Consider the following 27090-nt stretch of genomic DNA (forward strand, 5'->3'; position numbering starts at 1 on the left):
AGAGGGAAAAGTTAGTCTTGTTTGGCTTGAGCACTATACTTTTTGTGTCAAGAGCCTTTGAATTGTTGCAGAAGGGACAAGGAGGCTGGTTAATTGGGTCCTGGAACAGGCACTGTACTTGTGGTTTAGCCCCAGGCAATTAGCTGCTCCAGTCCTGCCTTGGAAGGAGGCCAGGAAGGAAGGTGCACACACGACCCTTTGGCTTTAGGAAGGCTCTGGAGTTCTCTTTACCATGAGCATTCCCTTTGCAACCATTGGTTGCAGCTTCCACAGCCTTTCATCTGCTCAGCTGTCTGCTGCTTGCTTTTCCTAATAACTCCTGACTCTTTGTAAAGCCTGAACTTACCTCTTATCAGAAGATAAGGCTGGGGTGTGGGCAGTGAGGAGGAGACTTACATAACAGCCAAGGACAGCATCTCTAGCGATTCTCCAGTGATTCAGGTGTTCTTTTGTTGTTTGTCATGCCCCGCCCCAGCTCTCTATGCTTTTCTGCTTCCTTGCTTCTGGTCTGTATTTTTAAATTTCCTCTAAACCCTTTCTGCTTGTGAAATTATTGCCAAGAGTTCATTTATTCTTCTGGTTATTACTCTGACAAATTTGGAATCCCTTGGGGCCTAGCTTTTTTTTCAAATTCTAATTCTTAGTTACCTAACAGACAAGCTAACAGTCTTTGCCATTTTTTTCTTTTATAGCCCTAGGTCTGCTTCTAGGCATCTGCCTTGGATAGTTTGTGTGGGTCTCTCACTCCTTCTGATTTAGACTCCTATACTTAACATGTATACCACTAAGCCTCTCCTCTCTCCATTTTAATTGTACACAAATGGCTTATTACATCATGAGAAAAATTGGGCAGCCTGTTCCCTTATTTTGTGGCATGAGAGAAGTCCCTGCAGCCCAGCTTCCTTTCTCAGAGCCTTAATTTCTGAACTACAGCGCCTTCCATTTCCCCTTATCTCAGAACTGCCCAGTTCCCCATGTACTGTCCGAAGTGCATCTTTAATATTTGCTTTACTCTATGCAGCCAGTGAAACTGTTAGCCTCATTGTCTTAGTCCGTCTGGACTGTCGTAACACTACACCACCAGCAGGGTGACTTATGAACAACAGTGTCCTCTTCCTCACAGTTCCTGAGGCGGGGTACTTAAAGACACAGAGATGTAGTGAGGAGCCTGTCCCTTGTAGGCACTTGCTCCCCTCACATGCTGGGAGGGATAAACAGGCTCCATCACCCTGTGTTAGAAGGGTGGCCCTCATCCCCCAACAGCCCAGTGTCCTCAATATCATCTCCTTTAGGGGTTAAGATTTCAGTACAGTTTGGAGTGTGCACAGATACTCATTCCATAGAACTTCTGAATACAATTTGTTCAGACTGGGGTCCTTCTAAAATAACATCTGCCATCCTACCTTCTCTCACCCCTGCCCACAATTTCAGTATTGTTTCATAGCTTTTTGAAGTAAAATACTTTTTTTCAAGTTTCCTTCTTTCATTTCCTTAAAAATAAGCACACAAATAAATGATAAGCTGTTTCTTTAAAACTAAAATTCTAACTTTAAAAAGCTTCCAGTTTCTACTTCTGGGAAGCTAATCTTGAGCGATGATTCCTAAAGAAAGAGCTCTGTGCATAATGATAGGATGCTGTTTATTTTATATTAATTCGTTCTCTCTCTCTAGATAGTGTCTTGCTATGTAACCCTGTCTGGAATTCACTATGAGCCATGCTGGCTTCTAATTTACATTAATCCTCTAGCCTCTGCCTCCCAAATGTTGGTATTACAGATAGAAGCCACCTTGCCCAGTGACATTTTCATGCATATATCTTTCTTTCTCACTATGTAGCTCATAATTCAAGCTTAGTAGCTCATAGCTCCAGTCTTCCCTGGATCTAAACTCACCACCACCTGCCTGCCTCTGCCTCTGAGGTGTGCCCAAATATACTTTGTTCTTATTGGACTCCTCCCCCTACCCCCAACCCCTCTTACCTCCTGCTGGTTCCCTCCTGCCTTCCTGATACAGATAATCCCCACTGTTTCCTTCTTTTCTCTCTCCTCTCTCTTCCCTTCCTGCTTTTCTTGTTTTCTTTCTTACATAACACCCGTGCTGGCCTTGAATGATGTAGCTGAGGATGACCTTGAATTTATAATCCTCTTGCATCTATCTTGGTTGGTTCTGAGATCACAGATGTGTACCCCTGCACCCACTTTATATGGTGCTGGGGATTAAACCCAGGGCCTCATTGGTGCTAATCAAGCACTCTAGAGACTGACTTATATCCCCAGCACTTCACCAAGCCCCTTTATCTAAGGGACTGAGAGCTTGGACAGTAACCATGCTGGAGAGGACAGAGAAGATCAAGGGCAGCAGGGGATTCTCTATGATGTAATTGGGAGTAAGGAAAGCCACCAGAGGTAAAAACTGCTCTTCCAGAGTCCTGAGTTCAATTCCCAGCACCCACCCAGTGGCTCACAAAACCATCTGTAATGGGATCTGATGCTTCCTTCTGGGGCGCAGATGTACATGCAGCACAGTCTCATGCCTCATGCCTGCTCTGTAGCAGGGATGACCTTGAACTCCTGAGTCTCCTTTCTCTGCCTCCCTTTGGTTCTTTATTTGGTTTTATTGTCAGTGTAATGCAGGCCTCTTACAGTTAGTGCCAGGTTTTCCTCTTCAGCTTTTTGGAAGTTTGTATGGGAATCTTCCTTGTTTATTCCCCAAGTGTACGCCGCCCAGTAAAGCTGTGCTTTTTACACTAGGCAGTCACTGTACACCAGCTACAGCTTAGGTTCCCCTCTCTTCTTGGGTGGCCTCTGCAGTTGTGAGTTTCACCCTAAAGTATTTTGGATGAAGCTGTTCATGTTGCTTCTTTGTTCCCATTCTAACATCACTAAGCCAGTAGCTCCTCTTAAGGTTGATAATTTCTATTTTCACTTCTGGTTTCACTTGCTTTCATGTTTGATCTCATGCATTTCTCTCTATTTTTGTTTTCTATTTTATCAATTTCTACTTTTATTTGTTTGTTTGTTTTGTTTTTTGAGATAGAGTTTATCTGTGTAGATCTGCCTGCCTCTGCCTCCTGAGTGCTGGGATTAAAGATGTGTGTACCACCACCTGGCTGGTTTCTACTGTAATTTTCATTATTGTACTTCTTCCACTCAATACATTTACTTTTTATTTTTATTTTTTTTAAGATTTAATGTAAGGTCACTAATTTGAGACTCTTTTAATTTTCCCTCCGTCTCTCTACCTCCTCCTCTCCTCCTTCCCCTCCTTTTTTGAAACAGGATCTTTTTATATAGTCCAGACTGGCCTCAAGCTCACAGCCTCACTCCTGTGAGTAAACCGCAGTGCCTGGCAGAGTTCTAATGGTTTGTGGTATTGTATAATGATTACCGTAAAGTATATAGTATACATCCTTGTTAAATGCTGTTTTTATTATCGAAGTATTTTCACTGTTTTTTTTTATTTATTTTATTTTATTTATTTATTATATATGAGTACACTGTAGCTGTCTTCAGACACACCAGAAGAGGGCATCAGATCTCATTACAGATGGTTGTGAGCCACCATGTGGTTGCCGGGATTTGAACTCAGGACCTCGGGAAGAGCAGTCGGTGCTCTTAACCACTGAGCCATCTCTCCAGCCCTATTTTCACTGTTTAATCGAAGTATTTTCACTGTTTAAATCCTTGCATCTCTACTTTCAGCACTTTAAAAAGACATCTATTTTTATGAAGTGTCTGGGTGTGTGCACATGAGTGCAGGTATCCGCGGGTGTGGGGAGGGCAGAGGCATCAGATCCCCTAGAGCTGGAGCTGTGACCATTGCAAGCCACCTGACGTGGGTGCTGGGAATTGAACTCCACTCCACTGCAAGAGCAGTGTGCGCTCTTAAGCACGGTAATGTCTTCATTTTTAATTTGTTTCTAGAATCTTAAGCTCTGTATTCCTGAGTATGTGTGTGTGTCTTATTTCTCTGGCTGCTTAGATGAAATTCTCCTTCGCACCATTTTAAGCACTTCAGTAGCTATTCGTGGGTAGTTTCATGCTGGGGCCTGTTGCACATCTCAGTTCTGGGTCAGCTGTGGGCTTGCTGCTTCCTTTAGACTGGAACGTAGTAGACCACGTCTCCTCAGATGTCCGTAGCTCTCCTTCCAAACACATATAGCAACCTGGGGTTGTCAGTCACTGGTGCTCTGTTCATTTCTTTCTGGTCTTTTCTCTTCTTTGTCTCAGTTAAATACTTTCTAATAAATTTCTTCACATTTCCTCTGCATTTTCCAAACCTGCTCTTAAATCACCATAGGGAAAAGCCAGGCATGGTGGAACAGACCCATATTCTCAGCACTTGGGAAGTGGAGACAAGAGGATAAAAGATAAAAGTTCAAGGTAATCCTTTGTTACATCATGAGTTCAAGGCCAGCCTGGGCTACAAAAGACTTTATCTCAAAAACAACAACACAAGCAAAAATTGCCATATGGTGTAATTTTTCATCTTAGATATTGTAGTAGTCATTTTCAGAAGCTTCCTCCTGCATCTGTACTAAATATAGCAGTAGTTTCCCCTGTATAAACTATATTGTCTTATCATATATGTGTACTTGTGATAAAGTTGAATTCATAAGTTAGGCACCTGAATCCTTGAGCTAATCAGATTATGAGGAATTAAAATTTATGGTAGGTCATAGGTTCAGAAGTTAGTCTATAGCTGGTGACTTTGCTCTTGGGTCTGTGGGGTAGTTTGTCATGTGTGAGTGTACAGCAGAGGAGAGGCCCAACTTCCAGCAGCTCCTCCCCCTTAACTTCCTCTGACTAGGCCTTACTTCCTACTTCTTGAAGATTCTATTGGTAAACCAAACCTTCAATCCTTGGATCTTTGGAGAACATGTATAGCGGAGGCTAACATAAATAACTGATACTGGAATAAAAGAATTAATGTATTTAGTAAAACAAGGGTTACTTGAACATATGCAGTGTGTTACAATGACAGATGAGCTGATGACCAAGACAGCAAATGCTATGTGGATACACTGCAAAGGGGTGATTCCGGTTCCAGGGGGCACAGACTCAGATCATGTGGGATTTTATCATGCTACAAAGAATAATGTGTAACTGTGTTGTTTAGTTCTGGAAATTTCTATTTAATATTCTCAGACTGCACTGATCTCTAGTAACTGAAACCACAGCCAGCCAAATTATGGTTTAGAAGGAATGATTGTATGTTTACCTTCTCCTACAGTTTCTTGGATGTGTATGACATATAATGATTATGTGTTTCGTGATGCTTGGAGATCACTCCTATGGCCCGTGCACCAGAAGCAACTGCTGTGCCTCTAACTCTTTTGGTCCCTTTGAGACAGGGTCCTTTACATTGACAGACTATTACATAGACCTAGTGGTTCTCCGTCTCCCATGGTCCTCCTGTGTCAGCCTTCCAAGTGCTGAGATTAAAGGTGTACATCACCATGTTTAGCTCTTTCCTTCCCTTCCCTTCTCTTCCCTTCCCTCCCCTCCCCTCCCCTCCTCCCCTCCCCTCCCCTCCCTCCCTCCCTCCCCTCCCCTCCCCCCTCCCCTCCCCTCCCCTCCCCTCCCCTCCCTTTCCTTTCCTTTCCTTTCCTTTTCCATTAAAGGCCCATTGCTAGGGTTGGGAATCCAGTGCCTCTCACATGCTAGATTAGCTCTGTACCCTGAATGATACTGGCAGCCTGGGTCACTTTTTTTTTTTTTTTCTTTTTCTTTTTCAGAGCTGGGGACGGAACTCAGGGCCTTGCACTTGCTAGGCAAGCGCTCTACCCGAGCTAAATCCCCAACCCTCTGGGTCACTTTTTAAAAAAGGTTTAATTAATTAGTTTTTGAAAATCATTATTATTATTAATGTTTATGTGTGTGTGGTATGCATGTGTATGCACATGTATGCAATGTGAGTAGGGGGCACCTGTATGCCAGTGTATGTGGCAGTCAGAGGACTACCTCATGGAGCTGGTTCTAGGAGCGGAATTTAGGTCATCAGATTTGCAAAACTATCACCTTACTCCTCTCTGCCCAGGACCTGTTTAAATTGAAGGAGATTTGCTGTGCCAGGACCTTATGTTGTATACGCCTGCTTATCTATGCTTATGTATTTCACAGTAGCAAAACTCCTACTCGTTCTTTGAGGTTCACTGTAGGCTTCCTTGCTCCTGCTCTGTTTTCAGTCCACTCAGCACTACCAAATGTGCCCTTGGCCAGTCTCTTGCCTCTTCATCACTATCCCAGTCTGCTTCCAGCGTTACCCGCGGATACCAACTGGGGTGTACACCAGCTGTCTCCCAGCCATTGACTTCTGTAACCCCTGGTCCTGGGGAAATCTCTCCTAAAGTCACTCCTGCCGTGGTCACTGGTAAATTCCCAATTTCCTGTTGCAGTGTGTTCCCATCAGCCTGTACCTGATAGGCCGCTCTGCCTTGCCTCAAAAGGCTGTGCTGTGCCCTGTTTCCTGTTTGTGTGCACCTGCCCACTTCTGTCCCTCTGGCAGCAGAATCGGGATCATTTCATGCATTGGCCTTCCCAAATTCTGCTTTGAATTTTGTTTTTCTTTGTTCATATGCTTTTTATTGTAGTTTTCCTTTTCCTACAGCTCCAGCCACTGCCTGGGAATGCGAGTTCAGCTCTGAGTCTCTACTGCTGGTCCCAGAGCTGGTGCAGACTTCGTGTCTAACACAACTTGCCTGCTAGCTTCCTGTGTTCTGTCTTGGTTTTTGACATTACTGTATAGTCAGCCTTTCAGTCAGGCCAGGGACACTGGAAAACACTCAGACTCATTTTCCCCAAGTCCCAAATCTATTTGGCTTTACACATATTAGATCTTCAATATTTTGAAATCCATCCCATAGGAGGGGTCTCCAGTGGTGATGGCAGAGTGAAGTGCTCTCCTGAACTTCGCAGATAATGGTGCTGACGGCCTTTATTTTTTTATTTTTTTGAAAAGGGACATAAAGGAACTAGAAAGACCCCAGAAGAAATAGAAGCTACAGGAAAGTTTAATTTTGAAAGATAGAGATCAGAGGTGATAAAGTGTTCATTTGCACTTTAAAAAAATGTTGAGACCATCCAGCAGGCTCCCTACTAGAGGGAGCCAAGGGAAAGCCTGATTGTCTCATGGTGGCCAGGGCCAGGGTGCACAGTAAAACTATTTAGACATTTAGCAGGGCCACCTTTTAAGGAAACAACAAAATGCAAAACAATAAACCACAAAGAAGGTGAGCCTCATGACCTGACTGTAAGCTATAACCCTGACTGAAGCACTCGGGAAGACTGCAGGAGGCCGAGTGAGGAGGCTCGAAGCAGTGAGGAAGACTGAGGCCCATTGAGAAGACAGGCTGTGCCAGGTTGAGTCTAAGGTCAATTGGCCTTTTAGACCAAGTCCATCTCCTAACCATGGGGAAGCAGGTGGTCAACGTCTGAAGACTTAGGCTTTGAGATATCAGAGAACAGAGTCTGTGGATGAAATGTGTCTTCTAGACATAGTGTGACAGTTGCTCTCATTAACTCACTGCAGTGGTGGTTCCTAAGGCCTGCAAAAGATTGGCCCTGTCCCCATTCTGTCCTGTATAGAGGAGGGGCTCATGAGGCTGCCCCCTCTTTAAGGAACTATGGCAGTCAGTGGTCACTGGAGGATGGGGCACTGCTTCCTTATCCCAATCCACTGATCGTTGCCCATGCTCCATAAGTTGCTGCTGAGCTGTGACCATGCAATCAAGCACAGTCAACTCAATGGGAAATGACATGGAAGTGGGATAGGGACTTGTTAGGAAAAGGGTTTCAATGGAAGAGGGAGGGGGATGGGAGAGGATAGTAGAAAGTGACAAAATTCATTATGGACATGTGGAAAGTCGGCAAGGAATCTGCCTGTCTCTACCTCCTGAGTGCTGGGGTTGAAGGCATGTGTTAGCATGCCTAGAAAAGTCTATTGTTTTAACTACTAAATTTATGGTAAATTGTTCCTAGCTGCCCTAGGAAACTAATACAGCCCAGCTGCATTAGTATTTAACAAAAAACAATTTTGGAAAAAAGGCAACAAAGTTAGGGGACCTAAACTTACCAGAAGATGTATCACAACTAGAAGCTTAGTAACCCACTGAGCAGATGCCCAGCAAGGCCACTGTTCAGGTCTCTAGCAAATATACAGCAGATGTTCAACTTTAATCCTTAGGAAATCACCAGGGAAAACCATGGGGTGTTGTTGTTGTTGTTGTTGCTGTTGTTCTTTCCAAGCTCCCACCTTCAAAAAAGTCATCCATAGCAAAGTTTGGTAAGGTCATGGGATGCCTGGAATGCCCCCATCAGCAGGGACACTCCACAGTGTTCTCAGAAACTTGTAGACTGGCAAGGCTCTGGGTTTGTTCCTTACCACTGAAGACGGGGAGGGGGGTGTGGGGGGCGGGGGGGGATTGAAAGAAGAATAAAGAGGAGGAGCAAAGGGGCAGGAGAATTCTCTGAGCTAGGGTGCACTCTCTCCGGAAGCCGAGGCAGGAACCTAGCATTCCATCCATGTTCTAGGACATGGAAAATGACTTCTAGGGACAGTCTATGCAGGGAGCTGCTTGGGGAGAATGTAGGTGGGGAGGGAGAGGGATTTCAAAGGAACAAGAGGGTCTTTGGAAGTGAAAGGTAGTGCTCATTTGAATAGATGATTCATAGGTGTTCATATCTGTCTAAACCTGACCAAGTGTAAACATTAAATATCAAATATCAAATTTAAATATTAAATTGTGTGTACGAGTCAATTGTACTGTAATAAAGCCTTAAATGGACAAAGATTTGAGTAGACCTCACCAAAGGGAAAGTGACCGGTGGGCAGCACAGGAAGTTTGTTCTCCATCGTTAGTGAGATGCACATCGAGCTCCTGTCCCAGCCACTGGAAAGGCAGGGTAAAGTGCAGGAGCACCAAGCCGGGGAGGCTGTGGCCTGGTACTGCTGCTCTCTGCTGTGGGAATGTCAGCAGGCACAGCGACTCACCCAGTAATTCAGTGTCGGGAAGCCCAGCTCTACCCCTAAATACTAATCTATGAAAATAGGGCCCACATGGTGGCACTCATCCTTAATCTCTGCATTCTGGAAGCAAAGGCAGAGGCAGGCAGATCTCTCTGAGTTCATAGCCAACCCGGTCTATGTATCTAGAGTTCTAGGACATCCAGGGCTACATGAGACCCTGTCTCAAAATCACAAAAAATTAAAACCTGTTTGTATCCAAATATATGTATCCAAACATTCATAACAGTTTTATTTGTCATACCTGGGGGCTGAAAGCAACCTAAATCTCTCTCAAGTGAATGGGAATAAATGTCGATGCATCTCTGTAGTGGAATGCTACTCAGTAATAATTAAACCAATGGACGACCGATACATTCAGTGCCATGGACAAATCTCAAAACCATGTGGAACGAACACAGCTAGAGATAAAAATAGAATACACATGGTTTCTTTTATAAAAAGTGTAAGAAAACCCAAACGAGTCTTACTGTGACAGAAAATAAGTCACTGGCTGCCTGAGTCTGGAGGAGGCAGGAAGTTAGTGAGGACAGCAGCAAATCTTGGGGCTAATGGCAACATTCTGTCTCTAGGTTGTTGTCATGTGGGTGTGGACATTTGCCAAAAATTGACCTCGTGTTCTTCTGATGTGTGAGTTTATGTTATATGAATTATATTTCTGGAAAATGGATTCGTAAGAGTCCTTACCCTGACCCTGGCTTAGCTATTCTGTGTTCCTCATTTGGTTGAATGTGGTGGTGTTCTTGTTGTCCCTGTATTTCTTCAAACCCCAGCAGTGCAACATGACCTCTAGACAGAAACCCGCTCCTGCCATTCTCTGCATGTGATCCTAGATGCTGGCCAGTGAGGCTCCTTAAAGAGAGCTGCTAGTGCTCTAACCGCCGAGCTGTTGCTTCAGCTCCCGGATTATTTTGTTTTAAAGAAAATCATGTTTCTTTGTTTTGAGACAGGCTCTCACTCCATAACCCAAGCTAGCCTCAGCTTTCTGAGTGCTAGAATTATAGGTGGGAGTCACCATGCCCAGATAAAGAAACGTTTTGTATGAAAAGAGAAGATTCTATTGCTTTTTGTATTTAATTTGTGGTTCTAGGGACCAAACCCAGGGCTTACACATGTCTGGCAAAATTCTGCCAAGGAGTCTTTATCTGCAAACGTTAATACTATTTGAATTTCAGTGGTAAGATTAATTTCTTCAATGTCTGGTATCATTTATGAGCCCAGCTGGCCCTGGGAATCTGGTTCTTGCTTGCTACAATTCATCTTTCATATTTTTTTTAGGTCCGCAAAACCATTACAGTTCCCAGTTCCTTCACCAGTAACCACACTACACAGACTCCTGAGTGGCCCAAGAACGTGTCCATCCCTACTGAACCATCCGGGCACTTCACTCTTGCATCTAGTACTCAGCAAGTAAAAAGCACTGAGCACAGTCCAACTGACACCCCTCTTCCAGTGGCCCCCTCCTACAGCTCTGCCACCCCCACGGCCCAGACCTCTTCCCAGAGCACCTCGGCACCGCGCCCAGGTAAGTCCTCAGCTCTTCCTGGAGAGGAGAGCATGTGGAGTGTTCGACTACAATGTTACTGTTACAGAAGAGCAGAGGCCTGACTGCTGGACGTTAGGAACAAAATAGTCCTGTCTGAGCCTCTGATACTGTGGGCTGTGGAGCCCTAAGTCAGCAGCTGCCCAACTTGAGGGACTTGGGGGAGCTTATTTTCTCAGATTCTGCGGAACCTAAAGGCATGAGATTTGCTGGTGCGCACTTGTTATCCTGGGGGTGGAGGCAGGAAAGCACGAGTTCAAGTCATCCTTGTCTGTCAGTTTGGGATCAGCCCGAGCTACCTGAGACCATCTAAAACAAACAGGCAAGACCATAGTGGGGAAGATTGGATGAGTGGCCCTTAACTAATGAAGCAGGGCCTAGCCCTGGTACACCCGTCTGCCTCCCAGAGGCCTGGCTGTGGGTCAAGCATTTGCCGGCTTGATTCTTGGAACATCTTTTATTTCCAAAGCAACCATGAAAGGAGCTTAGACCCAGAGCTTCCTTAACAAGTCTGCTTTATGGGGCAGAGCTGAGGTAGTAGGAGGAGATAGTTCATCCCTGGCTCGTGGGTGACCCCAAAAATGTTAGGGGCAAAGCAAAGCCAGTGATCACAGTTTTTGCCATTCTCCATTTCCCAGGGTCTCCTTTGCTAGTAGAACATGACATGGAGACAGTCCAGTCCTGAAGCAGCACGTGATTTCTGTGTTCAGGCAAATGCCTGCAGATCGTCTGTGGGACTGAAGGCTTCGCCTTGTGCTGTATTGACTAGCTAGTTTTGGTCATTTATACTTTCTCTGAGTATAGTGGCTTCCTTTCTTCTTTTCTCCTCCCCCAACCCTTTAGAGTTATACCAGAGCGCTTTTATTCCCTCTCCTGGGACAGCTGTAGGCTGCAGCTTTCATAAAGGATGGTTTCATTTTCCTCTAAGTGCAATGTTCCCTAGCAGAGGCAGAGAAGTCTCAAGCTTCCCATTTGTCCAGGAAGCCCTTTCCACCCCAGCCTCGAAATATGAGCTGACCAGCCTGTCGTTTGCTGTAAGGTCTTCCAGAATTGAGGCCTCATATCAAGTAAACAAGTATTGCCAGAGGAATAAGACTGAATCCATTAGTTTTCTGTTGTCTGAACTGTCTGCTTTCCCCAGCCCTCAACAATTATTGGGTACAAAATATCAATAATGCCAGTGTTGAGAAACTCAAACACATAGGAGATAGGGGGCAAATAGTGTCGGAGCCATGGCTCAAGGAGGAGAGTAGCACTGTGGGCATTTAGAAAGATTGATGTACGTATCATAGCGAGACTGGGTGGTCTGGAGTGAGAGGGGCACAAGGGGGAGAGGGATTTAGAATCTGGGGATAATGTTGACTTCATTGACTTTGAACAATGAGTCAGTAGTTGTAGCAATTGCAAAAGAAAGGCAAGCCTTCTGACTGACTTCTGCCTCTGATATTTTATATCTTTTTTTTTAAAGATTTTATTTATTTAATGTATATAAGTACACTGTAGCTGTCTTCAGACATACCAGAAGAGGGCATCAGATCCCATTACAGATGGTTGTGACCATCATATGGTTGCTGGGATTTGAACTCAGGTCCTCTGGAAGAGCAGCCAGTGCTCTTTTTTTTTTTTCTTTATTAACTTGAGTATTTCTTATTTACATTTTGATTGTTATTACCTTTCCCGGTTTCTGGGCCAACATCCCCCTAACCCCTCCCCCTCCCCAGACAGTGCTCTTAACCACTGAGCCATCTCTCCAGCCCTGATATTTTATATCTTATTTAAAAAGCATTCACCCAGTAAAAGTGTCATTGAAACAGAATTTGAACTCTTTGGCAAGTAGTGTATACAGAGCACTGGGTCTGGAGAGCCACCTTAGGTGGAGCACAGTGGAGAGAATCAGCACTGAATCTGGTGTTGCCGTGAAGTGCTTCTAGGTGGGCAGTGAGCAGGAAGGGGTTAGGGCCAGGGCCAGAGAGGTGGGGTTAACACTCCTCTTTAGACCCGCTAAGCAGCAGCTCCCTGATGACCTTGAGAGACCCGTTTCCAATGGGAAAGTGGAATTAGAGACTAGACAAGTAGCAGGTGAAGATGGTGGCTGAGGGTGACTCAGGAAGGGGACACTTGTAGTCCAGACGTGCTGCTGAGCACGCTGCTGCGCCTTTGTTCCAGTGGTAAAGGAACTGGTGGTGTCTGCTGGGAAGAGCGTCCAGATCACCCTGCCTAAGAATGAAGTTCAGTTAAACGCCTTCGCTCTCCCAGAACCAGAGCCAGGTAAGATGTCCTTTCTGGGCAGCATTTCAGTTTGCATTGGTATGTACGGCCTCCGTTCATTTGCTTTTGTGATAGCCCCGTGAGGATGGGATGTACATGCGGGCACACATCTGCATGGGCACACATCTGCAGGGGCACAGCAGGCAGTGTTCTGCCCAGCTGGAGATCAGATGCTCTGTGTAACCAGCAGTGCCGGGTTCCACATAAGCTAGATGAGTGCTTTGCCATAGAGCTACCCCTCCAGCCTGGTCCTGTAGGCTTTCATGTCAAGCCTGTGTCCAATCCTAATGCACTCAATCATTAGCTTAATTATTTAAGCAAATTACTCCTGACAAGGCACTGCTATCTTTTTTTTTTTTTTTTTTTTTTTGGTCTTTTTTTCGGAGCTGGGGACCGAACCCAGGGCCTTGCGCTTCCTAGGCAAGCGCTCTACCGCTGAGCTAAATCCCCAGCCCCAAGGCACTGCTATCTTAAAGGGTAACATTATACATGTGACCTTGTTCATGCCTAGCTGATGCTCTTTAGTAAGCATCTTTTTTTTTTATTTTAAAAAACCTTTAATTAGTTCTATCTGAACTTCACATCATGAACTCCAAACCCACTCATGTCCCCCTCCCCTCATACTTACCCTCAATCCTTGCAAACCACTCCCCCCCCAAAAAAAAGAGAAAAAAAATCTCGTGGAAGCCGTAGTATGTCACAGTGTGTCCCACAGTATACCCATTTGTCCACACTTTGCTTGCAAATGTTCATTCCAATGCGTTGGTCTGGTTCGAGGCCTCTGGCTTCTGCTACATTATCAATACCAGATCCTCACTGGGACTCCTCTCAGAGATCCTGTTGTTGCCCTGTGTCATGGAGAGCCTATAGTTTTGGACCTGTAGGACTGGGCTCTTCATGCGCTCTAGCAGTTTATCCACAGGGTAGATGTTGGGCTGGGCCAATTCAAAGCCAAGAGGGCATGAAGGGTCTCATCTGGACGTGTCAGCCACTGGCTCTCCTGCTCTCCTGCTTGGCTTACCAGCAACCCCTATACCAGGGCCATCTCTACCGTGCTGCCCGGGTGAGGTGCAGGGCCTCCTGAGTGCTGCAGCAAGTGAGGGACATGACAAGCTCTCCCAGGAGGCCTAGGTGAGGGGTAGGACCAGTTCGCACAGCCTCAGACATCAACATGTCCCTGGGCTTTGGTGGTAACAGACCCCTGCTGCTGCAGGGCCACAGACCCAGATGTGGCTCCCAGTGTCAGCACTGGCCAGGACCCCAGCATGGTCCCAGGTGGCATCACCGGCTACTCACATCGGGGTGTTCTCTACTACCCTCGGGCCTCCAGTTCTGCCTCTCTTCGTTGTGCCACACCGTCTGCTTCTCTTTCTCTCTCTTCCATTTCTCCACACTTACTTGCTCCTCTTGGTGGCTCCCAGGGTCTCTGAGTGTCTAGGATCCTCTTAGGAGTGATCTTAGGAGTGCTAAGTTCCACCTGTGCATTATGGCACTGGGCAGGGGTCATCATAGGCATGGTCTGCCCCCCCAGGCCTGCGTGACTCCTGACTGGTGGTCCTCTCAGGCTCGCTTTCCTTCAGGGAATGTTAGGCTCTAATCGGTCAGAGGTTCACAGGTCAGAACACTCAGTGTAGACACAGCCTCTGTCCTTTCTGCCACCTACTGATGCACGGGTGACACAGCAGCCACATCTGCAATGCTCCTAGGGTCAAGGCAGTGTTAATCTTTTATATAAGATTGTGTTGTTTGTATACACAAGAACAGCAAGGCTGGGATGTAACTCAGTGCTCAAACACTTGGCTGGGAGAAGATGAAGGAACTGAAATTCAGATTGACTGTTTATTTTAGCTGACAGCTGTAATATGAGGTGCAGGACTCGAAAGTATTCAAGAACACTGCTAACATAGATTTGTGAGTCAGGACTGGGGGCTGGAGAGACGGCTCAGCGGTTAAGAGCATCACTGCTCTTCCAGAGTCCCTGGGTTCAGTTCCCAGCAACCACATGGTGACTCACAATTGTGGCTCAAGCTCCAGTGGAGCCAACCTCACACAGACATGTAGTCAGAACACCAATGTTCATACATTTTTTTAAAAAAAAGTCTTAAAAGTCAGGGCTGGTAAGATGGTTCAGTGAATAGTGGGTCTTGCCAAGCCTGATAACCCAAGTTCAAGTCCCGTAGCCCACACGGTAAAAGGAGAGACCTAACACCTACACATTGTCCAATGACCTCCGCATACAAACAATACACACAAACACAGACACACACACAAACACACACAGACACACAAACACACACAGACACAAACACACACACAAGACACACACACACAGACACACAGACACACGCACAGACACACATACACAGACACACACAGAGATACAAACACACACACACAAGACACACACACACAGACACACACAGAGACACACAACACATACACATACATACACACATTCATACACAGTGGAGAGGTACACATACATACACAGTGGAGAGGTAAATTTTTTTTTCTTTCGGAGCTGGGGACCGAACCCAGGGCCTTGTGCTTGCTAGGCAAGTGCTCTACCACTGAGCTAAATCCCCAACCCTGAGAGGTAAATTTAACAAAAAGATTTTAAAGAAAAAGTACAAATTTCAACATGGCACATGAAATTTATATTTGTAAGTTATATAAATGAGTTGGTGATAAATTTACTGTACTTGTAGTATTAGCATCCATTTCTTTCTTTCTTTTCCTTCTTTCTTTTTTTTTTAAAATGAAAGCACACTGTCACTGTTTTCAGACACACCAGAAGAGGGCATCAGATCTCATTACAGATGGTTGTGAGCCACCATGTGGGTGCTGGGATTTGAACTCAGGACCTCTGGAAGAGCAGCCAGTGCTCTTAACCACTGAGCCATCTCTCCAGTCCCCCAGTTCATCTTTTAAATGTATTTTAATATACCAAATTTGATTCAGAGAACAAACATAATCTCTTAAGACCTCCGATAGGAGTTGAGCATTGGAAGTGGTTGGTTTGTATTTGTGTTACTTATACTAAAGGCTGACCAAGTAAAGTGTGTGTCCTCTTTCAGGCAAGCCCTTCTGTCTTATATTTGGGTGTTTCTGATTCACTAGTCTTGTTGTTGGGTCTGGAGGCACTGCTCAGTGTTTAGGAACATGTTCTGCTTGTCCAGAGGACCTGAGCTCAATTCCCAGCACCCACACTGGTAGGTCATAACCGCTTGCAGCTCCAGCTCTATTGTCTGGTGCATGTACCCCACATCAGTTAAAAATAATGGAAGCATTTTTTACAAAATGTATTCTTTGTTGTTTTTGAGACAGAGCCTCACTGTGTGGGCCTGGTTGGCCTTGAACTCATTGAGATTCACCTTCCTCTGCTTCCTGAGTTCTCCGCTCAAAGTCGTGTGCCTGGTGGAATTCAGCGTTCTTACTGTAGGAGCGTTTGTGCAGAGTACACTTTCCCAGAGCTGGATCCCCGCTCCACTGTGCATCATTGCTCTTGAAATGACATCTCCCTGTCAATTCACTCCAGTTTCTTTTTTCAACTAAAAAGATTTTTCCATGCAGTCCCTCTTCCAACTCTTCTGTGCATTTGACCTGGGATTCTTCTCTTTCCTCTGTCTGTCATCCATAGATTTGATCTTTTCATAGTGTCCCAGATTTCCTGGATGTTTTATGCCTGGGTTGGATTTTTTTTTTTGTACATTTGATTTTTTAAGAAATGAGCTATTCATCCCTCCTGCCTTGTCATTTGTTTGTTTGTTTGTTGTTGTTGAAAGAAGATTTTTCTGTCTAGCTTTGGCTGTCCTGAAACTCCCTCTGTAGACCAGAGTAGTTTTGAACTCCTAGAGATCGGCCTGCTTCTGCCTCCCACACGCTGGGATTAGAGGCAGGCACGAGGTCTGAAGTTACGGGAGTGAAGAGCTCCACCAACTGCCTCCTTGAGTGTTTAGTTGAAGTAACTGAGTCACCCTTGAAGATGGAGGTGGGAAAAGCACTTCCTTAGGCAGGGCTTGCTTCCCGCTCTGCTCTGCTGTGGAAGTCAGGCCCTGCTCTGGAGGACCTCCCCCATCTTGTATTTGTGCACATATCTCTGAGTTATTGTCATGTTGCAGGTCAGCATTCCAAAACTCACATTTCTTTCAAACTCCCTGAACAGGTTCTTTGGTTCTCTGAAGTGAATGATTATACTTTAAAAGTTGGGGCCACTGAGGCAAGACCTCGCTCTTCATAGTGGTCTCCATCCTCCCCTGCCCTGTGGCGGTCCACCCACTAGCATCTCTGTCAGGTTAAGGTTGCGGTTTCAAAACCCCTGCCCTAGATGAACCGTCAACCTTCTGTCCATACGTCTGTCCTGTGTGCATGTCCATTCCTACCCAAGGGTGGATTTCTGCCTAAGGTGCATACTCTGAGTAGGGATATCATCCTTTCTTTGAAGTCTCTTTTTAGCTTTTGATAACATTTTTATAAAATTTTTTAATAAAATTATCAGTTCCCAGACCTCTGTGAATGTGTTTGCTGTGTGGGGATTTTTTTATTGCAGTTTGAAGAATTATCTCTTAGCATGAGTCCTGGTTATTGCTTCTCTGCCTTCATACTTGACTTTTGTACATGCCTATGAGAATAGCTAGAGATGACACCAGGCCAAAACTGTGCTGGTTTTGTGGAGGAAGGCTGACAGAGTAAAGGTCGCTTCTCAGGTTTTGGAGGACTAGGCTTTGGGCACTGAATTCAGTATCGAGCTCATTAAGTAACCATTCGGCTGAGGTCTGCTACGCAGTGGAACTTGTTTTCTCTCTCAGTGAGTGGGAACTAACCCTGCTACCTCATCCCACCCTTTCCTGCCTAGAAATGCATTTGTCTCCAGTTTAAGTCCCTTTCCTGGGGGATTCCACGTGGATACCAGGATCCTCTTCAAGCTATGCAGAGATAGTCTAAGCTGCAGACGAGGACCATTTAATGCTTCATTTGATCTTAATTAATTTCAGTGAGGCCTGTTTTAAATGGGCCATGCCCTTCCATCTTCTGTAGTGTGTTATTTAGCTCAGCAGGAATGAAGTAGCTCTTTTAACTCACCAGGGTGTGATGACCTCAGCTAGACAAGCATTGTTAGCGCTCTGTAAAAAGCTATTTTTGAACCATGTTATTTAGAAGTCATTGCTGTTCTTTGTTGCAAAAGAAGTTTTGTAAGAAAATGACCTTTGTTCCCAATGAGTTCATCTGTAGCGCTTGGTAGGGCGTGTATTTTAAGTGAGACACACCGTGAACAACCTTTTTTTTTGAAGATGGCCCAAGGTAGGTATGGGGCAGAAAGAGCACTGTCCAGAGAAGGAAAGAGGCCCTGGCTGTAGCTGACTCAACAGAACCCTCTCAGGAAACGGTTTGGCTTCCCTCCAGACCTCGGGTTAGAGTCTGAAAACTCAGGCTTTGTCAGGATTTAGAGGAGTTTATTGGCAGGCTTTGTGTGTAGGTGCATGTTTGCATGGTTTCTCTCACTGCCCTTCTGTAGGAGAAACCTACACCTACGACTGGCAGCTGATCACTCATCCCACAGACTACAGTGGAGAGGTGGAGAGGAAACATTCCCAGAGCCTCCAACTGTCCAAGGTGAGTCTGCCTCTGTTCACTCACAGGGCAAGGGGAGAGGAGGTGATTTTCTGAAACAGAGTGAAAACCGGGTTTCCTGTTCACACTGAAGTTGGGAGCAGTCTTTCAGTTGTGAAGCCTTCGGAAAGTCGCCATGGCGGACAGCCAGTGTTTGTTTAGCATATAATTCTCAAATTTCATTGCTGGTGAGAAGACTGTACCAGTATGGCAGTGATGGCTGAAAATACACATTCAGCAGCTCTGTGAGGTGGCACACACACTTCAGAACTCCAGAGATGAGCGAGGTTATTTGTGTGCACGTGGTCTATCTGCTAGTGTAGTCCCTGGGAATCCAGAGCACTTATGAGAATAAGTCTTCATGTTCTTTGGCCCAGCACTTCCTGCATCCAGCGGCAGGTCATCGCATGCTGTGGCAGCCAGTCAGGATTTCCCAGCGAACTATCATAGTCTCTCTATAGACCAGGCTGTCCTCAAACTCAGAGGTCCCCTTGCCTTTGCCTCTGGAGGCCTGGGACTAAAGGTGTGCACCACCACATCTGGCCAAAGTCATAACCTTCATAGTGAAGAACAGTAGAGTTTCAGTGCCCCAGAAGTGGTAAGAACAACAGAGGGTTCGTGGTCAGTGATGGGGCACCTGAAGGTCTGTGGCTTACAGTGTATCTTAGAGGTAACTTACTTGGGTCATGACAGGGGCCTGCTTCCTAGTAAAGGGTAGAAGGACACTACTCTAGCAAAGAAGCGCTGGGCCAGAACTCTCCGAGGCAGAACCGTGGAGGAAGGACTGCTGCACGGTCCAGCATGTGAAGAGAGAGGCAGATCCTGGAGGCAGAGATTTGAACGCCTTTGAATTTCTTCATTAGTGTTTATTTTATGTGTATGGCTACAAGGTACCTTTACCTGCTGGCCATCTTGTTGGCTTTATTACTGAGTCTTCCTATAGAGCAGAGAACCTGTGAGAGACACGTTCAGATTTTCAGTTAAGAAATATGGCCTTCCACAGGTTGGTGGAAATAAGATTCAAAGTGGGAAGAAGAGTACAAAATCTATTGATAAATGTAGGTAGAAAATGATAATATCCTGAATAAAAAATTAAAACAGGAAGCAATCTATTCTGTTCAGACCATGTAGCAGACATATTGTTAGTTGTGTTACTTAATGATTACTTTTTATTGACATAAAATCTCAAGATAATAGGTATTAATTTCTGTTTTACAAATAAAAATAGAAATATTTAAAAAGGAAATGGCTTGGCCAGAGTTTGCAAAGCCATAAAGTGGCTGGTCGTATCTAGAACCTTCCGCCTCTGAGGCCACGCTTTCATTCCCAACCGCTGTGAGGAGTGGATGGAGAACCAAGTCACTGGCAGTCTGGGTGAGAGCAAGTGGATGGACCTGAGATGCTGGGTGGGAATGCTGGGAGAATGAGACACAAGGGGGAGCTCATGTTTGAAGGAGATTTACGGATGATTCATTCATTTAAAGCTGTGATTTGTGGTCCGTATGAGGCACTGGGTGGACTTGATCTTGGCAGCTGGAGGAAAGGACTAGAGACTAGGAGATGAATCTGGTTCAAGAGATCAATTCGTGTATCTGTCTAAAAATGAAGCTGTGGTCCAGCTAAGGTGGGCCAGGGCGAGCCTGTGGAGTAAGCTCAGGATTCAGGGGATGCCGTTCTCAAAGCTCGGAAGGCAGAGGTCAAGGCAGGAGCAAGGCAGAGTGGGAAGGCTGGGGACAAAGCTTTGCAGGGGCGGTGGGCTGATTAGTATTCATCCAAAAAAGATGGAAAAAAGAAAATCTTTATTTTCTTCTCATGATGTTCACTTTAATCATAACAGGAAGAACTTGGAAGCGACCCAAGGATCTAACAATGTGGAATGTTGTGTGGATTATGATACATATATTCATGTACTGTTCCGTAGTCATTGAAATGAATGAATGTTAGAGAGATTTTATCATAACCACGAGCATTACTTATGCTAATGAAGGGAATAAAGAACAATAAAAAGTACGATACCTTAATTTTTTAGCTAGACCCCAACACCAATGAAGTTTGGCTGGGATAGTGACAGGTTTGTGACTGGCTCTGAGGGAGCAAGCTGAAGCCAGGGGTGCTGGTACATGCCTTTAATCACTTGGAAGGCAGAGGCAGAGGTGTCTGTGTGCTTGACGCCAGTCTGGTCTACACAGTGAGTTTAAGGACAGCCAGGGCTACATAGAGAAACCCCATCTCAAAAAGACAGACCAAACCAACTAACCAAACACAACAACAGAAGAAAGTAAAGAAACAATCTGGATAAAACTGATTTATGTTTGTGACCAAGGGTTGGAGGAGACAACAGTAGACACCAGCATGGTGAGATGGTGACATCATGGTGGCTTTACTGTGCTCCCTCTTTGTATTGTTTCTACAGTCAGCAGAAACGGAAGGGAAAATCAGATTTCAAGAACTAGTTAGTTGTCTGTCTGTTTGCTTGATTGCTTTTTTTTTTTTTTTTTTTGCTGGTTTTTAGAGATAAGAGTTTCTTTGTGTAGCTCTTGCTGTCCTAGGACTCACTCTGTAGACCATGCTATCCTTGAACTGAGAGATCTACCTGCTTCTGCCTCCTGATGCTGGGATTAAAGGTGTGAGCCACCATTGCCAGCCAATTTGTTTTTTGTTTTCTTTTTAAAGCTGTTTTTTCTATATATGGGGGATTTGCCTGTGTGTGTGTGTGTATGTATGTATGTATGTATGTATGTATGTATGTATGTATGTTTGTATGCATATCACTTGCATGCTGGTACCCAAGGAGGCCAGAAGAGGTTGTGCGATCCCCTGGAACTAGAGTTAACAGACAGTTGTGAGCTGCCATGTGGGTGCTGGGAATTGAACTCAGGTTCTGGAAGAGCAGTCTGCGTTTAACTACTTAGCCATCCCTCCAGCACTTCCACTCCCCATTTGTTGTTTCTATTTTTAATAAGATGTTTTTCTATGAAGACATGATTTTAAGTTTGATAACGGTGAAGTGGGGTTGTTGGGTCCTTAGTGGTTCCTCTGAGAAGAAAATCAGAGTATAGGGAAATTGAAACCTTTCTGTTCTAAATGCAGCCAGTAATAAGAATCACTTTTTTTTTTTTAAAAAAAGCTGTTTCTTATTAATATAACCCATCTCTAATCCTTTAGCTAGTGCACTTGTTTCCACTTTGAGAATAGGGCAAGAAAAGAATGCAGGCTCAGCAGGGAAGGTTCAGGTGCTCGGCCCTTGTGGTCATCTAAAGGACCTTGTCTTCCCTTGTCAGCTGACTCCAGGCCTCTATGAATTCAAGGTGATTGTGGATGGCCAGAATGCCCATGGGGAAGGCTACGTGAATGTGACAGTGAAGCCAGGTAACTGCCACAGAGCTTTGACCTCTGTCAAAGAATAGACCCCTATTCTTTGGTGGGGGTGAGGGTGGGGGGCGTATCCTATTTACTGGGCAATTCCTAGTCCAGCATAGCAATTGCAGCAAAGTACATTGTGCTGAGCCCAGGAGCAGTAGTCACTGGTCTGTACCCTAAGACCAGAGCAATGACCTGTCTACCCCCACGTGGACAGAGCTGGGAGATGTTGTGTTTTGACTAAGAAACGTAAGAAACCTGGAAGCTCTGGAGCATCACATAGGAGAGCTGGCTAAGTGACTTCCAGAAGTCAGAGCTCCTTGCTGAAAACTACCAGTTCTCTCCCATATTGGAAACTCAATCCTGAATCCATACTATGGTTCCTTTAAAAGCAGCCTGTTGGTAGAGGACAGGAGACCAGCGAGGCACTGGATTGTGCTTGGACAGACATTTCTAGAAGCTGGAGATAGGTCCTTGTTCTGACACAGATCAGTGCCACCTTCTTCTTGTGTTGGCACTACATGTTTTCATTTCCTGAGCTCCAAACCTAAAACAAGCTTCACCAGACACTGAGTGTGTGAGCCGCAGACTAGGAGGAGCTCAGTGGAGAGGTGCTGATAGCATGGTGAGGTCAGTGCCATGCTCAGCAGGACAGGAGAAACACAAAGGGCAAGTGTGTACTTAGGCTCAGCATGGAGACCATCTGGTCGCCTGTCAACGAGAATTGAGCAGCCTTGCATCTGGCACTCAGGTGGACTAGAGGGCTTGTGGTACACTGCCGTCTCCGACAGTTGAGAGGTCACTGCATCTCCAGCAGGCTTGTGCCGAAGGATGCTTCACTTGCTAGAGTTTCAGTGCTCATTCATTTCTTGTCCACCTCTAGCTGAGCTCAACGGAAGTAGTGATTGGTACCCATGGAACTTTTTGTAAGCTTGGTACACGTGAGCACTGAAAGAACACATGGGGCCATGTAGCGATGCATTTATTTCAGTCTGGCTCTCAGGAAGTTGTGAGTTGAAGATCAGTCCAGGCTACATAGCTGGCAGGCTCAGTGCTAGCATGGTCTTAGGAACAGTCAGGTTTGGAACAGGCCCGACCAGGTGTCTCACATTACCAGGGCAGCCTGGTCTACAGAGCAAGTTTTGGGACAGCCAGGGCTACACAGAGAAACCCTATGTGAAACTATTAATTTGTAATCAACACAGACATACTCTACCCCTCTTACAATTTTAAGTTTTCTCTCCCAATTTCTTTTTGTGTCATTTTCTCGAAGAGCCCCGTAAGAATCGGCCTCCCGTTGCCGTGGTATCACCTCAGTTCCAGGAGATCTCGCTGCCAACCACCTCTACCATCATCGATGGCAGCCGTGAGTACCTAAGCGCTGTGGAATGTGGTCTCTGCGAGCTCCCAGGCTAGCCGCATCCATGATCTATTTAGATCAGTGTTTAACTGTGTTACCTGAAGGTCAGCCAGGCAGAGCAACTGATTAGAAATTTCCCAGTCAGGCCACAGTTAAAATCTTGCTTGAAGTAACATTTCTACTCAGAGAAAACAGAATTGGGCATACAGTTAGAATTACTTTTGGTTGAAAGTGGCTGGTTTTCATATTTGCTTAGATATTTCCTTTCTTGATTGTAGAAATCAAGTTACATCAGTAACCAAGAGGGCTGCCTAGGGATATTCAGAGATATCTCTGCACAAAGGCTGTCATCAGCCTCTTGAAGAGGCTCACTGTACACCCTGCCTGGGACTATGTTCCTTTTGGTTTTGTTTTAATGATTTTTGAAGATTTATTTTTGTTATTTTAATTACGCATGGTGTGCGTGTGTGTGAGCGCGCGTGCGTGCGCATGCACACATGAGAGTGCAGGTGCTCAAGGACACCAGAGTCATCCCATCCCCTAGATAGAGCCAGAGTTACAGATGGTTGTGAGCTGCTACGCATGGGTTGGAAACGGGAGTCTGGTCCTCTGGAGGAGCAGGATGTGCTCCTGAGCCGCCCCTTCTCCACCCCCCTCTTTAATAAAGAGACCATGGACTGAGGTTTCTGGAGCTGTGGGCGTGGGCATAGCTCAGTGCTGTAGTCTTTTACAAGCACAAGGCGTGGCTTAGTCCCTAGGCCCGATCCCAAGTGCTCAGGTAGGTTCAGTCCTGCCCTCTGATCTGCTCATCCCCACCATGCTGCCTGTCTTGGCTGACATGGTTTTTTGGTTGAGGTAGCCCTACTCTGGCACAGGATACTCAAAAGGTTAAGCATTTTATGTCAGTGGTTCTGCTGAGAGGAAGGGACTGGGGATAAAGGTGTCAGAGGGAGGGGAGAAGGGTTTGGATAACACTTGCTGCTTTTTAGTTTGGAGTGGGTAGAATTTGAATATTATGTAGAGACACCATGAAAGGAGTGTCTCCCAGGCTCCAGGGAGCCGATGGCATTGCTGCCCATGTCCTTGCCCAGAGTTTTTCCGCTTATTTGAAAACTGCACATGCAGTATCTTTCTTCTTATTCACACAGCCACACGCACGCACTCATTTATGATGCCTCATCTCTGTGTATGGAGGATTTTTCTAATCAGGGCATGAAGTGCATATCACTTTTCAAAGACAACTTCTGTGGAGTGTACAGTGTCATGGAATGATTGCATGCTTGTTTGCAGTGTGTGCTGGTGACCACTTAGATTGCTTTCCTTTTTATGATGAGCAGCACTGTCACAAATAGTAAGTGTATCTGTAAGATAAATTTTTAGAATTATTGCAGGAGCAAAGATATTTGTCGCCAAAGTACTTTACATAGAGCAATGAGCTATTATCAATTCAGCTAATGTGAGGCCCCTTTTCTCTATACTTTTACCATATTGTGAAACATAAGATTGTTATATTGCATTTCTTATTGTATGTACTATGGGAAGGTGCCGCCCCTATTGGAGTTCAGAGGGTGACTTGTGGTCAGTTCTTGCCTTCCTCATGGGATCTGGGGATTGACTCAGATGGTCAGATTTGTGGCAAGTCTGCTGGGCCATCCTGATGGCCTGAACCCTTTCTTCCAACAGTATGCTAGGTTAAAAAATAGTATCTCAAAGAGATGTTTTAATTTGCATTTCCTTTTAAGTGAGGTTTCAATATATTTTTATGTATTTAAAATGATTTCTTTTTATACAGTAGCATTTTAACTTGAGATTTCCTAAGTTACAGTCCTTAGGAAACGTACAGGAGCATTCATTAGAGGCCAGCTGACCCAGTGGGGAAACTGCTTTGGAGAGTCTAACTTCATGTTTTTCCAGCTTGAGCTCTCTGAGTGGTCCCTTGGTTTGTGTAAACCGGGTAAGTGCCGAGGCCGGGCATTCTGTTAGAACCGATTTTCTTTGTGATCCAGAGAGCACAGATGACGATAAAATTGTCCAGTACCACTGGGAGGAACTTAAGGGACCTCTGAGAGAAGAGAAGATCTCTGAAGACACAGCCATACTAAAACTAAGTAAGCTCGTCCCTGGGAACTACACTTTCAGGTAAATTAGGCTTCAGCTTCAAGTTGATCTTGTAGGAGTGACTGAAAATAGCAGTTTGCACTGGGGTTGGTGGAGAATTCAGCCGTGGGAGTGGTTACAGTAGTGACTGATGTTTCCTAGGGCACAATCTCTTCAGAAACTCTACATTGTTCTAAGAGCCACGTCTGGAGGACCCCAAACATTTCCCAGGACTTATGTGTTAGGGGAAGGGTCCATTTTCTCTTTCCTTCTTGGCACTGACATCAACAAGTTTTCTTTTCCCTCTGGGAAATGCTTTCTCTGTGTAGACCTGGCTGTCTTGGAACTCTCTCTGTAGACCAGGCTGGCCTTGAACTCAGAGCTCCTCTGGCCTCTGCCTCCTGAGTGCTGGGGTTAAAGATCACCACACCCAGCAGGCTTTGCTTTTCACTAGCAGTCCGGTGATTTCTGGAGTCTTTTGTTATTGGAACTATTTGAAAATTTTGATTCAAAGAAAATCCTTTCAAGAATTAGCATTGACATTTAGAATGTGTTTATGAGTGAGGCTTTAGGCTTACTCTAGGGCACTCTATATACTTGCATAATTTATGTTGTAGTTTATCTGTAATGAGCATCATGCCCTTATGTAGATGTAGGGTTAGGAAAGTTGTTTCCTCTGAGGTCACACAGTAGAGGTCAAAAGTTTTTCTTTAAAAAGATTTATCTATTTATTTTATGTATGTGAGTACACTGTAGTTGTCTTCACACACCAGAAGAGGGCATCAGATCTCATTACAGATGGTTGTGAGCCACCATGTGGTTGCTGGGAATTGAACACAGGACCTCTGGAAGAGCAGTCGGCGCTCCTAACCGCTGAGCCATCCCTCCAGTCCATCAAAAGATTTTCTAATCCTCCAGCCATGGCTCATCCTACTTCACCCCATGACACATGCGTGCCCACACACACATGTACACATACAAACTCACATTCAACACACTCATACTTACTCACACATGCTCACACACACTCATACTAACACACTCTCTCATACACACTTATATATACACACACATACTCACATGCATTTACAGACACATACATACACTCATACATAGGCATGAGTCACATAGTGGCAGATGCTGCTGAGACATTCAATACACAAGGGAGGATGAGACGTTCTTCTCTGGAGAGAGTACAGAGTGCCTCATGGGAAACTGAGGCCTATGAAGTAGATAGCACTCCAACCGGTGAAGGAGGGCATTCCAAGAATAGTATATTTGAAGACTATGGGCGGGTCTGGAGGTCATTGCGTTCTAGACACTGTTAGAAACACGGAGTTGATGTCATAGCACAGCCCTTCCCTTCACGTGCTCTGACTTGGTGGCACTCTCACTGCTCTTAAAGCACAGGAGTGGACAGTGGTTTCCAGTGCAGCCTGAAGTCCTCTCACTGGCTTGAACAGGAGTTTCGAGTTGATGTTTACCTTAAATTTCTGGAACTTCCTCACTTAATATAGAATTTACCTTGAGCTAGGTTGATTTTTTTTCTTTTTCTTCTTCTTTTTTCTCTTCTTTTCTTTTCTTTTTTTTTGTTATTTTTTTTTAGGTTGATATTTTTTAAAATAATGACAAAATTGGACATAGTGGCACAGACCTGTAACCACAGCACTTGAGGGACCGAAACAGGGACCTCATACTGGGCTAAATATCAAGGCCATCTCAAACAAAACAAACCAAAATGAAAAATAAACCCAAACAAAACCAAAGGCTACAGTAATGACCACTGTTTCTGGAACATGTACTCTGTGCAAAGTGTTTTTCTGATCTC

At 45.1% G+C, this 27090-nt stretch overlaps 1 protein-coding gene and 1 non-coding gene across 5 annotated transcripts in view; one reads left to right on the plus strand and one right to left on the minus strand.

Moving 5' to 3' along the window:
- The window catches only part of KIAA0319l (KIAA0319 like), a 92941-nt gene that overhangs the window by 45853 nt on the left and 19998 nt on the right, over positions 1–27090 (plus strand). For all 4 annotated transcript variants that reach the window (XM_063287023.1, XM_063287024.1, NM_001159655.4 and 1 more), the window contains exons 4-9: positions 10303–10549; positions 12734–12835; positions 18351–18448; positions 21727–21814; positions 23079–23171; positions 25172–25304. In XM_063287023.1, the coding sequence (XP_063143093.1) occupies positions 10303–10549; positions 12734–12835; positions 18351–18448; positions 21727–21814; positions 23079–23171; positions 25172–25304 (761 nt within the window). The remainder of the gene's footprint in view (positions 1–10302; positions 10550–12733; positions 12836–18350; positions 18449–21726; positions 21815–23078; positions 23172–25171; positions 25305–27090) is intronic.
- On the minus strand, positions 14418–14548 carry LOC120103305 (small nucleolar RNA SNORA17). The gene has a single exon (XR_005505380.1). It is a non-coding gene; the product is annotated as a small nucleolar RNA SNORA17 (small nucleolar RNA).

The sequence above is a fragment of the Rattus norvegicus genome, chromosome 5 (assembly GCF_036323735.1).
Source record: "Rattus norvegicus strain BN/NHsdMcwi chromosome 5, GRCr8, whole genome shotgun sequence".
Classification (NCBI taxonomy): Eukaryota; Metazoa; Chordata; class Mammalia; order Rodentia; family Muridae; genus Rattus; species Rattus norvegicus.